The 14,301-nt window shown below is 44.3% G+C and overlaps 1 protein-coding gene across 1 annotated transcript in view; it reads left to right on the top strand.

The window, feature by feature from the left end:
• The window catches only part of CNBD2 (cyclic nucleotide binding domain containing 2), a gene marked incomplete at its 5' end in the record, with an annotated part of 53,157 nt that overhangs the window by 5,818 nt on the left and 33,038 nt on the right, over positions 1 to 14,301 (top strand). The window contains 2 exons of the mRNA XM_080924860.1: positions 5,007 to 5,060; positions 13,998 to 14,135. Coding sequence (XP_080780986.1) covers positions 5,007 to 5,060; positions 13,998 to 14,135 — 192 coding nt within the window. The remainder of the gene's footprint in view (positions 1 to 5,006; positions 5,061 to 13,997; positions 14,136 to 14,301) is intronic.

Raw genomic sequence — 14,301 nt, 5'->3', positions numbered from 1 at the left:
ACAGTTGTGAGCTGCCATGTGGGTGCTGGGAATTGAACCTCCATCCTCCGGAAGAGCATGTAGTGCCCTTAATCACTGAGCCATTTCTCCAGCCTCAATTAAACTCCTTTGTGTGATTGGTTCCTTTTGTAGTTTTTGGTTTTTCAAGACAGGGTTTTTCTGTGTAGCCCTGGCTGTCCTGGAACTCACTCTGTAGATCAGGCTGGGATTAAAAGTGTGTATAAGCAACCCAGCATGATGTTAATACAGTTTCTGCCTTGTTGGTTATGGTTTGAAGCTGGAAGTTCCCTCATGGGGCCATTTTTAGATGCTTGCTGCTGTGAAGGTGGGTCTAACAGATAGAAGTGATCGGGGGTGGGCCTTTGGAGGTCAGAGACAGTTTAGGGTTCCTGCCCCCCATTTTCTGGTTCTGGGCTGCAAGGACTGACAGCCTCAGCCGCAGCTCTGCTGTTTTCCCTACTGCGATACTGAAACCTTTTAAAACTGTTACAGTAATGTAGTCATCTTTGAGTGCTTAAAGTTCTTCCCATATTTAGTTTCAGAATGTCTGATTTTGAGTATTTAAGGATCCCATACTTTCTTAAACTCAAAGAGAATCAAATGGAAATAAATATCTGATTGTATATCACTACTTTTTATCACAAAAGTATCCCTGCTTTTCATCACTGTGACAAAGTACCAAAGACAACTGCAGGAAAGAATTGTTTGGGATCGCAGTGCTTGGGCGGAACACATGGAAGACAACAGGGGTCGGTGCCGGGTGGGCTTCTTCAGTTCTTTCTGGCTAGGAAGCAGAAAAAGAAGAAAACAGAAAGAATCCAAGGCAAAACACAGTCCCCTCTCCCCACACTCCCAGGACCTGCTTCTTCCTCTCAGATCCTACCTTCCACAGTTCCACCATCTAATAATGCTATGATATCATGTCTCCAAAGGGTTAATTTATCTTTAGGATTCGCTTGGATCAGAGCCCTCAGGATCTAACTGTCCTTAGGCCATTTTATACATATCCAAAGCTGAGCTGAACTCCTAGGCAGTTTTGCTCTTAAAAATATTTTTTAAATATTATTATAATTAATGTTACATTTTTCAAATTTGTATGGGGCCAGGAGTAGTGCACACACTTTTAATCTTTGCACTTGAAGCAGAGGCAGGATGGTCTCTATATGTTTGAGGCCAGTCTGATCTATTTATTAGACAGTTCTTTTTGTCTCAGAAAAAAAAAAGAAATTATTGAGCATGGGTATTTTACCTGCAAGTTTGTTGGTGCACCATGTGCTTATATGGCCAGAAAAGGGCAAGTAGAACTAGGGCTACTGATGTTTGAAATCCATCATATGGGTTCTGGGAATTGAACTCAGGGCCTCTGGAGAGCAGCCTGTGTCTTAACTCTTAAGCTATCGCTCCAGCCCCTATTTTTATTATATTAAATTATGTGGGCATCTGTACATGAGTGGTACAGGTGCCCTCAGGGGTCAGAGGCATCAGATCCCTGGAGTTGGAGTTACAGATGGTTGTGAGCCACTGCATGTAGGCACTGGGAACTGAACTCTGGTCGTCCCTAAGAGCAGGGAGTGTTCCTCACGTCTGAGCCATGTTTTCAGCTCCTGGATGTTTCTTACTATAATCAGGTTGACAATAAAGATTAAACACTGTGATTCCTAGAATCCTAGGATGGCCCCTTTGCTTCCCAGACAGGAAGCTAAAGCTCAGAGAGTAGGCATGCTAGCCATTGTGGGACCAGGAATCAGGACCCAGAATTGAATGGGTCTTTCCTGCCACTTGGTGGGCATACTGGTAAGTTTTTAAAAAGTATTACTGAAGCTGGGTGTGGGGTACTCACCTTTAATCCCAGCAGAGGCAGATGAAGTTCTGAGTTGCAGACCAGCCAGGGATTAAAAAAAAAAAAAAAAAAAAAAAAAGTCATGCTACAACCAGGTGTTCAGTGGTGTCTCGCTGTGGTTTTATCTTATCTTTAACTTCTTTTTTTTGCTGAGGTTATATGAGGACTATAACAATGTACCCTCGTTCTTGCTACTGTTTTATTTGTTTTTATTTTTTTCTAGAAGGGGTTTCTCTGTAGACCTAGCTGTTCTAGATCTCACTCCATAAATGAGGCTGGCTTAGAACTTAGAGATCTTCCTGCCCTCCTTTTTGAGTGCTGGGATTATAGGTATATGCCATCACCACCTGGCCTACATTTATTTTAATTTTTGGTTTTGTTTGTTTGTTTGGGGGAGTTGTTTGTTTTTTAAGATTGGAGCTCCCCTGTAGCCCGGGCTGGGATCAAACTTGAGATTCTCCAGTTTCTACCTCCTAATTGACCATTTTGTTCATTGGTTCTCTTTGAAAGAGTCCCATGTTTCCAAGGTTGGCCTCAAACTTATTTTGTAGTGGACAATGACCTCAAACTACAGAGCTTACCGTCCTTACCTCCTGAGTGCCAGATCACAGGTGTGTGCCAGTGTACCCTCAAACTGTTAATGAAGTGTCCATTCTGTGGCATCTAGTTCACCCACATTACAGGGCACTAGCTATGGTCTAGACATCTCCCAAGCTTCCTACTTTTTCTCATCTAAAGCAAACTTTCCCCATTAAATAGTAACTAACTCCCTGTCTTAGTATTTTATTGCTATGAAGAGACACCATGATCATGGCAGCTCTTATAAAGAAAAACATTTAATTGGGGCTGGCTTACAGTTTCAGAGGTTCTGTCCATTATCAACATTGGGGAAGAACGGGAGCACTGAGGCTGACATGGTTCTGGAGAAGAACATTCTACAACTGGAACCACAGCAAGAGTGAAGTATCTTGAGCTTTTGAGGCCTCAAAGCCCATGCTCACTTCCTTCAATAAGGCCACTTCTCCTAATAATGCTACTCCCTGTGAGCTAATCATTCAGACACATAAGTCTATGGGGACTGTACTGTCTGGTTCTGTGTCAACGTGACACAAGCTGGAGTTATCACAGAGAAAGGAGCCTCAGTTGAGGAAACGTCTCCATGAGATCCAGCTGTAAGGCATTTTCTCAACTAGGAATCAAGGAGGGTGGGGGGCCCAGCCCATTGTGGGTGGTGCAATCCGTGGGCTGGTACGTGTGGGTTCTATAGAAAGCAAACTGAGCATGCCAGGGGAAGCAAGCCAATAAGTAACATCCCTTCATGGCCTCTGCATCAGCTCCTGCTTCCTGACCTGCTTGAGTTCCAGTCCTGACTTTCTTTGGTGATGAACAGCAATGTGGAAATTGTAAGCAGAATAAACCCTTTCCTCCCCAACTTACTTCTTGGTCATACTGTTTTATGCAGGGATAGAAACCCTGACTAAGACAAATTGGTACCAGGAGTGGGGTATTCCTGTGGCAACCTGACCATGTTTTGGGAAGGACTGTGGAAGGAATTTGGAGTGTTGAGCTAGAAGAGCCATTGGGATATTAAGAGCTCTGTGGGATGTTCTATCGGAGCTTGGAAGATAATGTTGAGAACAGTGCAGAAGATGAAGGCCTGGCTTGTGAAATTTCAGAGGGAAGATTAAAGACTCTTATCAGGGATGTTGGTGTTTTGATTATAGAGATTCTGTGGTTTTGGTTAGCTGGGGCTGAAGAATCAGCTGTGATTAACAAGATACCAGAATTACTAAAGCAAAACTTTTACATTACTTTACATTGATGCTGGTCAGCTGGAGCTAAGAAATTAGTGGTGATTAAGAAGAAACAAACAACATTGAGGTGAAATCTTCTGGGGAGTGTTTTCTGAGAGCACAAAGAAGCTGTGTTCCAAAATAGCAAAAGTTGTACCTCGTGCTGTGGTTGGACTTGATAATGAGTAAGAATCACCTAGGTGGTGCTGGTTTTGAAGGAATCAAACGTTCGTGAAGAGCAGCTGAGGCTCAGCACTGTGACAGGCCATGGAAGGCCATTGGTAAAGGTACAGGCTCAGTTCCAATTAGTGCCCCAGGACTGAAGGGAGCCATGCAAAGGAGTTGAGGCTTGTCACCATGAAGAGAACCTATGAGAGGCTATTGGTGAAGCCTAGTTGCAGTGGAAGACAGCAGTGATTTGGAGATGCCAGTGCCATGAGATGACCACCAAGAGCAGCAGCAGCAGTGGAGAACAGGCAGCTGGAGCCTAGAAAACAAGGTGTGTGCTACAAAGGGCAGAGCTGGAGAAGTGACCCAAGTCCTTGGAGGAGCCCAGATGATTGTGGGCAGATCCCAGACATTGGATGCTTAGAGTCTGATTTTGCTTTTGATTGTGACTGTGCCCTGATATTTTTCCCTCTTGAAGGAAGAAAGTATTTTAGTGGAGCCCACAGTTAAGAGACTTTAAATTGAAAAAAGACTTTGAATTTTAAAAGAGATTGAATATTTTAAAGGGATTGATATTTTAATATTTAAAATTTTGTAAAGACTGAGATTCTTAAGATTATTTAGATCTTGAGGATGAATAACTACAAGAAAGTAATGGTTGAGGCTTAATAGTGTTGTGTTTATGTGTCAAGTTAACAAGGGGTCAATTGTACTGGCTGGTTTTATGTCAACATGACGCAGCTGGAGTTATCACAGAGAAAGGAGCCTCAGTTGAGGAAATGCCTCCATGAGATCCAGCTGTAAGGCATTTTCTCAACCAGTGATCAAGGGGGGAGGACCCAGCCCATTGTGGGTGGTGCCATCCCTGAGCTGATAGACGTGGGTTCTGTAAGAAAGCAAGCTGAGAAAGCCAGGGGAGCAACATCCTTCCATGGCCTCTGGATCAGCTCCTGCTTCCTGACCTGTTTGAGTTCCAGTCCTGACTTCCTTTGGTGATGAACAGCAATGTGGAAGTGTAAGCTGAATAAACTCTTTTCTCCCCAACTTGCTTCTTGGTCATGATGTTTTGTGCAGGAATAGAAACCCTGACTAAGACAGGACCATTTCTATTTAAACCATCATATTCCTCATTCATATACTCAGAAATGAATGTATAAATATATATGTATTTATTTACAGACATTCTGTTCTCCCAAATTTTACAGAAAAAGATATCATCGACACAGAAGATAAGGATCTGGACAAAGTTTACAAAAAGAGTAAGTGGTTTTATGGTTTTATTCTAATAATTAATTTACCTGTTCTGAATGTATTAGTTTTTTTAACCCTTTGACTATTATGGATGAAATTTCTGTGATGTTGGTGTTTGGGTTAATATTTTCAGTTGATTTATGTATCTATAGGTAAAATTGCTTGGTCAGATATTAGTATTGTATTTAACGTTTTGAGAATCAATCATACCATTTTGTACAGTGGGTTCAAATCTTTGAGTTTGAGGCTAGCCTTGTCTATAGAGTGACTTTCTGGACAGCCAGGGCTACACAGAGAAACACTGTGCCGAAAAAACAAACTAACAAACAAATCCCCTATGAGGAGGAGGAGAGATGGCTCAATGTTTAAGAGTACCAGCTACTCTTTCAGGTTTGAGTCCCAACACCCCCATATGTGTTTCACAACCACTTGTATGTCCAGTTCCAGTATCCAATACATGTGATACAGTATTTTGGTCTCCCCTATCACCAGACTCACATAGATGTGTGTGACATATGCAGGTGGTTTGAATAAAAATGGCTCCCAATAGATTAATGTGTTCTAATGCCTGGTCCCTAGTTAACAGAAATGTTTGGAAAGGATTAGGAGGTGTGGCATTGGAGGAGGTATGGCCTTTTTGGGGGAGGTGTGGCTGTAAGGAAAAGATGACGGGGCACCAATGAAAGGAAAAGTCACTGGAAGGAAAAGTCACAGGGCACCAATGTTGTGAAAGGATGACGATCTGAGTCACGGCACCAATGTTAGGGGAAGGATGAAGAGAGTGGGGGGGCATATGGCCCATGGAGGTGCGGCGAGGTCTGGGGGTAAGGGAGATGCCTCTGGGGGGGTCCGTGTTGGGAATCCCTTCCCCGAGGGACCAGCCACACAATTGTATAGTATGGAATAGAATTTTTTATTCAGGTCATGGGAGAGTTAAGAGGGCAGTAGAGGCAGAGAGAGAGAGAGAGAGCTGCCACAGTCCCCACTAGGATGAGCATGGACTAACCCCTTGAAGCTGTAAACAACTCCCCCCCCCCTTTTAAAGATTTATTTATTATATGTGAGTACACTGTAGCTGTCTTCAGACACACCAGAAGATGGCATCAGATTCCATTACAGATGGCTGTGAGTCACCATGTGGACGCTAGGAATTGAACTCAGGACCCCTGGAAGAGCAGTCAGTGCTCTTAACCACTGACCCATCTTTCCAGCCCCAAGCTACTAATTTGGTGTGTTAAGTGTCTTTGGTCATGGTGTCTTCTTATAGCTATGGAATAGTAACTAAGACAAGGCAGAACACACATATACATATCTTTTTAAATCCTTAGGAGATTCCATTTTCTGCTTTTCTCCCTCCTTAGTGCTGGAGATGGAACTTGCAGCCTGTGTCTACTAGGCAGGTGTCTCATCACTCAGCTAGAATATCCAACCATGTCTGTGTGTGTGTGTGTGTGTGTGTACCACTGCACATAAGTGGAGGTCAGAGAATAGTTTATGGGAATAGGTGCAAGTGCTTATATCCACAGAGCCATTGCTCTTGTACTTGATAGGCTAATGAATATTCATTGGCCTTCAAAGACTTTTGCTGGGTGGGAGAGAGGTAGCTCAGTTGTTAAGAGCTATGACTCTGTGGAGGGCCCTTGTTCTGCCCTGAGAACCCACCTTGAGAGCCTACCATCCACCTGTAACTCCAGCTCCATGGGATCTAGCGCCCTCTTCTACACTCCAGAGTACCTGCAATCAAGTGGACACACCCACTCCACTACACAGGTACACATAATCTTTAAAATACATTTAAAACATACTTTTGTCTTTCTTTCCTTTCACCTGCTTCCATCTTATACAATGTAGATTGTCCTGAAGCTGTTTGTATTTTAATGTTAATTCCACTTCCCCAAGAAGGGCTGCCTAGTCACCTGACTCCAACTGAACCTTCCCATTTCAATTAGTAAAATAAAGGAAAGCCAGTGACTGGGCGGGGCGAGGGAAGTAGAGGGGGCAGAGAGCTCTGAGGAGGTCAGAGGGCAGAGGTTAGATATTGTGGCAACATGGAGCTTCCCAAGGACCAGCTGGACCCAGGTGGGATTTATTGGTGTTAAATAGCTATGAACATTAAGGAGTTTATAGGTCTAATATCCCATATAGAAGGGCACTTTGTATCTTTGTCTACTTGATGTAATCTTGTTGTGGTTGTGGATTGTAGAGGGTTTGTGGATTGAGAGTTGAACATACAAACCTGTACGAGAAGCTATCAGACTGTAGAGTTGTATGGGATTTTGAGGTACAGAAATACCCTGAGACAGAGGTAGAGAACAGGTGGTAGTAAACCACCAAAGGGAAGAGAGTTGTGTGGAGGAGTTGGGCCGTGGTGGCTTGGACCAGGCTCTGTATCAGGCAGGGTTGGGCCTGAGGAGTGAGACCCCGGGGCCGGAAACGAGATAAACCATTTTTATTTTTTAAAATTTACTGCAACAGTGCAAGTCTCTTTTTAGTTTTTTTTAAAATTAATTTGTGTGTACAGGTGTCTTGCCTGCATGTATGTCTGTAAAACCATATATGTACTTAATGCCCTCAGAGGCTAGAGGGGGCACTGGATCATCTGGAACTGAAGTTACAAATGGTTGTGAACCACCATGTGGATGCTGAGTATAGAATCTGGATGGGATAGAAAACCAGTGAGTGCTCTTAACCACTGAGCCATCTGTCCATCCCTCTTAATGGAGGTGTTTGTATTTGTGTGTGTCATCTGTACAGGTGCACATGTGTGTGGTTTCAGGTGCATGTGCAGATCCAAGGTTAACCTGGGGTGTCAATCCTTAGGCGCCATCCATCTTGTTACTGTTGTTTTTAAGATTCATGTTTATTTTATGGGTATGGGTGTTTCGCCTGAGTATACTTCTGTGTATCATGCAGAGGCCAGAAGAGGGCATAAGATCTCCTGGAACTGGATTAATAGATGGTTGTCAGTCACCATGTGGGTGCTTTATGGGAAATGAGCCCAGGTTCTCTGAAAGAGCAGTCAGTGCTCCTAATCACTGAGCAATGTCCAGTCACCCATCTTGTTTCTTGAGACAAGGTCCCTCATTTGCCTGGAGCTCACTGCATAGGCTAGGCTAGGTTGCCTGACCAGCAAACCCCCAGGGTCCATCTGTCTGTGCCTGGTATTGCTGAGTGCCACTGCAGCTGGTTTCTTATGTAAGTGGATCAAGCTCAAGTCTCTGGACTTGTTGGGCAAGCACTTGACTGAGGTTCCTTAATGAACCCTTGGCTTCATCCCAAATACCACATCAAAAAAAAAATCAAAGAATTCATATTCTTACATCTTCCTTCTCTTTCTTACACTCCTGTAATCACCGGCTACAGGATTTCTTGGCCCCTTTCATGTTTTTCTTTTGCGCATCTGTCTGGGAGTGGAATCCAGAACCTTGTGCATATGAGGCAGGCCGCCCACACTACATCCCAAGCTCCTGTCAGTCATTCTCCTCTATGTCTAGCTCCAGCTTCTTCTCTTCTGTTGTCAACAAGGCTCATGTGTTTTGTTTCTGCAATGACTTGATTATTTCTCAAAAGCCCATCCCCTTGTTTATCTCATCAATGACTGCTCTCTCTCTCTCTCTCTCTCTCTCTCTCTCTCTCTCTCTCTCTCTCTCTCTCTCTCTCTCTCTCTCTCTCCCTCCCCCCCCTCCCTCCCTCCCTCCCTCCCCCCCTCCCTCCCTCCCTCCCTCCCTCCCTCCCTCTCTCTCTCTCTCTCTCTCTCTCTCTCTCTCTCTCTCAGAAATGCTTTCTGTGCCTTGGTTGTCCTAGAACTCACTTTGCAGACCAGGCTGGTCCTGAACTCAGAGATCCAGTTGCCTTGTGAGTGAGTTGCTGGGATTAAAGGCATGCACCATGCTGCTACACCGTCTTAATCTTATTTTTAAAATGTGCTGAGCCTTTTGTTTTTTTACTTTGTAATGTTGATTCTTTTTTTTTTTTTTTACAGATTTTAAACATTTTTTGCTTAAAATTATACATTTTTGTCAGTACTGTTTTTGTAATGTTGATTCTTTCTTTCGATTTTAACCATAACTGTTCTTTTTCTATTAGTGTGTATGTGTGCAAGCCTTTATGAGTATATATGTACCTTGTATGTGCAAAAGTCCACAGAGGCGAGAAGAGGGTGTGGTATCCCCAGGAACTGGAGTTACAAGTTGTGAGCTGCCATGTGGATGCTGGGAACCAAACTCAGGTCCTCTGCTAGAGCAGCAAGTGCTCTTATCTATTGAGGCATTGATTCAGTCCCACTGTAACTCCTGTGGATCCAAGAGTTTTAGACTCAGAGAGGTGTAAAAGTAGTGCAAAGAAAAGAGGTCTGGTATTCCTCACCTAGTTTTCCCCAATAGTAATATCTTGCATGATAGAGTCCAGTTGCAAACCCAGGAAACATGTATAAATCCACAGACCTTATTCTAATGATTTCTTAGTTTTCCCTGAATAGTGTGTTGGAACATAATGTGTGTGGTGTGTGTGTGTGTGTGTGTGTGTGTGTGTGTGTGAATGTGTATGCACTCTGTGTGTGTGTGTGTGTGTGTGTGTGTATGCACTCGGGATGTGTGTGTGTGTTTGTACGTACTTGGTGTGTGTGTATGCATGCACTTGGTGTGTGTGTGTATGTGCACTTGATGTGTGTGTGTGTGTGTGTGTGTTATTTAAGGTCTACTATGACCCTTTTAGATGCATTCTAAGCAGATGCTTTGCCAAGGGCACACCTCTGACTCTCCAGTCTATGCCTCTATTCTGACCGTCTTTGCTATATTCAGTATTCTTTGTTTTCTCTAGTGGTCGGGGGTTGGCTGCAGATACACCTAGAAAGAAAGGTCTATCCTGTGCTACTCGAAATCAATCCCAGTTTTTCATTGAGGATCTTGATACAAAACCAAATTGAAGTAATAGTTGTCCTGTGGAGTACAGCTCCCTAGGAGAGCATCCAACCGTAATTGCTGTTTTTCTTTGCTTTTAGGACACAGAGTCATTTACTTTACCAGCTTTCAGCATTTTCTTGCAGTTGATTGAAGGATTCTGATTGTACTGATTTGATGTGACTTCTGGGACAAAGCCATGACCCCACTCCCTAGTGTCTCAACCCTCAGAGTAACCCTGGCCTGAAGTGTTGGATGTCCTAGTGAGCTGGATGCCTTTTACTTTAAGACCATTCAATGACTGGGCTGTCATCTAGCCACTTTGAACCCCAAGTGTCTGTATAAAGAGGATTGAAATTAGGCTCCTCATGGGTTACAAGCACAATGCCTGTGATAGCTCATTGAATATTAGAAATATTCTGATACTGTCCTGTTGCCTTCCGTTCTCTCCAGAATTTTTGCTTGTGCAATCAATAGATTCTCAGAATACGTTTTTTCTTGGAACCGAGATTCTAGCAGCTGTTGGCAGGGTGTAAGGAGTAAGAAGCTTCCCACTGAAGGAAGCTGTTTGTTTCCATTTTGATTGATAGGGGAATATTGTCCTCTCCCAGGAAAGAGAAAAGGCCCAGTTGTGCCATTTGCCAGTTTAGGAACCATGAGGAGAAATAGTGTCTTCTAACTGGTGGGTCTCCATGGCAGAAGAAGTGAGGCAGGCCTCAGGCTAGGGGAAGATTTGAAAGAGCAGGCATCAAGGAAGAGGCAGGTGTGGGAGAGGCTTTGGAGGAGTGGTGGTCTCTCTGCGCCTCTCACATTCACAGCTTGACACAAAGAAGAGAAGATCCAGAGATGCTCAGAACCGGATTATGATTCCCCGTACTATAGCCTCCCACTCCTGGGTGAGCTCCACCATCGTGTTCTTACCTTTCTTTCTGGAACCGAGAGGAAATGTGCAGGGCAGCAAGGATAGCAAGACTTACTCTCTTTGCACCCGCCCTCGGCAGGACGCCTGCATAGGTGCCCATACTACTGCTCTTTACAGAGAACAGTACAACAGATGCGGTTACACATAAAGGTCACATGACCAGTAGGCAGCAAGCCTCTGGTTGGATATTCACACCACTCAAGTGGCAGGAAAGGCTTTCCCTGCTTTGGACTCACTTTGTAAACTTTGTATTCTTTGTAAACCTTGTAAACCCTCAACACAGAGAAGTGGCCAGTTCCTCACCTGAGGAGCTCCAGCAGCCAGGACTCTCCCCCAGGCCTCCCTAATTGTCAAGTTTCAGCCTCTGTAACTGCCACAAAGGTCATCTCCAGCCCCTCAACGGGACCCTCCCCAGATTATGCTAACTATATGTGCATGTAGATGGTATAGAGGGAGAAGAACTCATGTCATGTGGTGGTGTGGTGGTCAGAGGACAACTCTGTGGAGTTCCCAGAATTGATTCAGGTCACCAGGCTTTCTGGCCAAGCACATTCTACCTGCTGGTCCCACTGACTGGCTCACAGATTGCGTATTTTTATGAAAGTCAGAAACAAAGGCATTAGCTGTAATAGTGGTGCAACCTTTAATACTGGCACTCAGGAGGCAGAGACAGGCAAAATTCTGAGTTCGAAGCCAGCCTGGCCTATAGAGTAAATTCCAGGGCAGCCAGGGCTACGCAGAGAAACCCTTTGTCTAGAAAAATACCAATCAATCCATCACTCTGTATAACAAGAATGTCTTTATAATAGTGAGAACATGTTAAAGCGTACTCAGTGAATAGGACATTTGTCTAGTGTGTATGAGACCCTGGGTTGGATCCCTAGAGCCCCATAAACTAGGACTGGTGCACACACCTGTAATCCAAGCACTCAGGAGCTGGAGATAGGAGGATTAGAAGTTCAAAGTCCAGCCTGGGCTCCATGAAACACTGCTTAGAAAAAAGTAAAGAAAAAAAAGCTAATTTTATTAAAATCATTTTATACTATAAAATGTATAAAAATGTACACTATAGTCTTAATTTCTTTGTCTTGTCTCTTAAAGTATCTTTTTATAATTGTTATTACTGCTTGTTTTTACTTTTGAGATAGGCTGGCCTGGAACTCCCCATGCAGTGGGGTATGACCTTGAAGTCCTGGTCCTCCTGCGTCTACCTTCTGAGTCCTGTGGCATCTTCTGGTTTCTGTAGGCACCAGGCACATACACAAGATTCAGGAAAAACACCCATATATAGAAAATAGAGAATTTCAAGTATGTTGTAGAAGCCAGGTGGGGTATTCTGTGCCTTTAATCCTGGCGTTTGGGAGGTAGAATGAGATAGACCTCTAAGTATGAGGCCAGTCTGATCTACATGGCAAGTTCTAGGACAGTTGGGTCTATGTTGTGAGCCCCATTCTTAAAAAAAAATGTTGGAGTGGGTGCATTTGTATGTACATGTGTGCAGAGGTCATAGGTCAACTGAAGCAGTGTTTCCTTTGGGGTGTGTGTGTGTGTGTGTGTGTGTGTGTGTGTGTGTGTACAGACTTTCACTGGCCTGGAATGTGCCATGTTGGCTAGGATCTAGCCCAGGATCTCCCTATCTACCCTCCTCTCTGCTGGTATCACCAGCGCGTGCCAGCCCACCCGGCTTTTTTATTTGGTGCTAGAGGTTAATCCTCAGGCTTGTGTGTGTGGCTCAGCCTTTACTGAGTGTCTCTTCAGACCTTTTGTAGTTTGTCATCATAGACTCAAAGGCTCAATAAACATCCTTTGAAGTTTTCTTCTAATTTTTAGAATCCTAAAACATTCCCCATTCCTTTTTTCCTCAAGAAACTGACCTTTTGAAGACATGGAAGTCTTACTTGACTTTTAGCCTGTTCAGGTCTGGATTCTTCACCATCCTATGCATTTGCTTGGCTAGTCGATGTCTGCTCTGACTCCCAGACCCAGTTCGGGATGGATGGCCTGTTTGCCCTCAGTCCGATTCCACAGATTAGGTATTAGCGTCCTATCAGTGATGTGACTTACTGCCATCATTTAACGCTGAGATTCATCTCCTCATGCTCCTGTGCATGCACGCCTTGTTGTCCACATGGAGCTCAGAGGACAAGTCTCTCTTCACTGTGTAGGCCCTGGGTGTTAAATTTCAGTCTTTGAGTTTGTCATCAAGTGTACTTAGCCACTGAACTGCCATCTCGACAGCCCCGAATAACCATTGTTTAATGGCTTAAAAGAATGCAGTTGCTTTAGCCTTCATTACAGTGGAGGTCTTCTTGGACTAGAATCACGCGTTAGAAGTTGGGAACAGCACTCCGTGCTAGAGTCCTTCCCTACCTAGCATACGGAAGGTCATAAATGCAATCAGTAAAAGAGCGGGCAGTCACCATACCAATAGATAAATAAATGAAATAAGAATGGATCAGCAGGCCTGCTTTCCTTTTGGCAGCCTGGAGAGACGCTCAGCCTAGAGAATCCATGGCCTTGTCCTTCTCTGTCACCCGGCCATTCACATTTCTTCTTCTTCGACCTTTTCCTTTCTCTCCTATGTTCAAAACAGTAATTTTTTTTTTTTTTTTTTTTTTTTTAACCATTTTCTCTTCAAATCACCTGACTCGCCCCTGCCCCAGCACACATGTGCTCTCGCCCGGGCATGCACACTCATGCACACAGAGTTACTTATATTCTTTATTCTTTTCCACAAAAGTAAAATCAGTCAATCAATCAGTGCACTGGCAAATGTTTACCAATTGGCTCCTAGTGGGGAGAATGCCCTGAATGTCCTCTGCTCCTAGCCCAGGCTGGCTTAAAGCTACCAACAAAATTTCAACAGGTTTTCTACCCCCCTGAGAGAGTGGAGCTGTACCTGAGCACTAGAGCCAATGTCTAGCATGCTCAAGGTACTAGGCTCAACCCCCAGTACCCCTAAACCAGCACCACAACCCTCTAGTACCCTAACCCCTTACAACAAGCCTCGTGATCGTGTAAGCACTGTTCTAATACACCACAGCATTTCATCCCATCTGGTTCCCCCCTGTTTGTAGCTGTCTGAGGCAGATGGCTTCCACTGACCTGGCTCGCTCTGCTTCCAGGGACTGTACGAGCTCACCGTGGACGTCATCATGATGAATCGGGTGTGTAAGATGTTCCGTCAAGGCCTCAGGGGATTCCGGGAATATCAGATCATTGAGCCTGCTCAAAAGAAGTATCCTACCTTCTCATTCTGGGATGTAAGTCGTCAGGCTAAGCAGGGGGTGCTGGGATTTAGTGGGTGCAGCACATCTCCCCAGGCCTCACTCAAAGCCAACTGTGGGAGAAGACAAGGGAAAGCAGGTGTGTGAAATCCACCTGCTTTGTTCATCCCAGCCTCACATGGTGGGGGGATCATCAAGTAAA

The sequence above is a fragment of the Micromys minutus genome, assembly GCF_963924665.1.
Source record: "Micromys minutus genome assembly, chromosome: 11".
In the NCBI taxonomy this organism is placed as follows: domain Eukaryota; kingdom Metazoa; phylum Chordata; class Mammalia; order Rodentia; family Muridae; genus Micromys; species Micromys minutus.
Note: the sequence above shows the minus strand (reverse complement) of the source record. Positions and strands in the feature narration are given on the sequence as shown.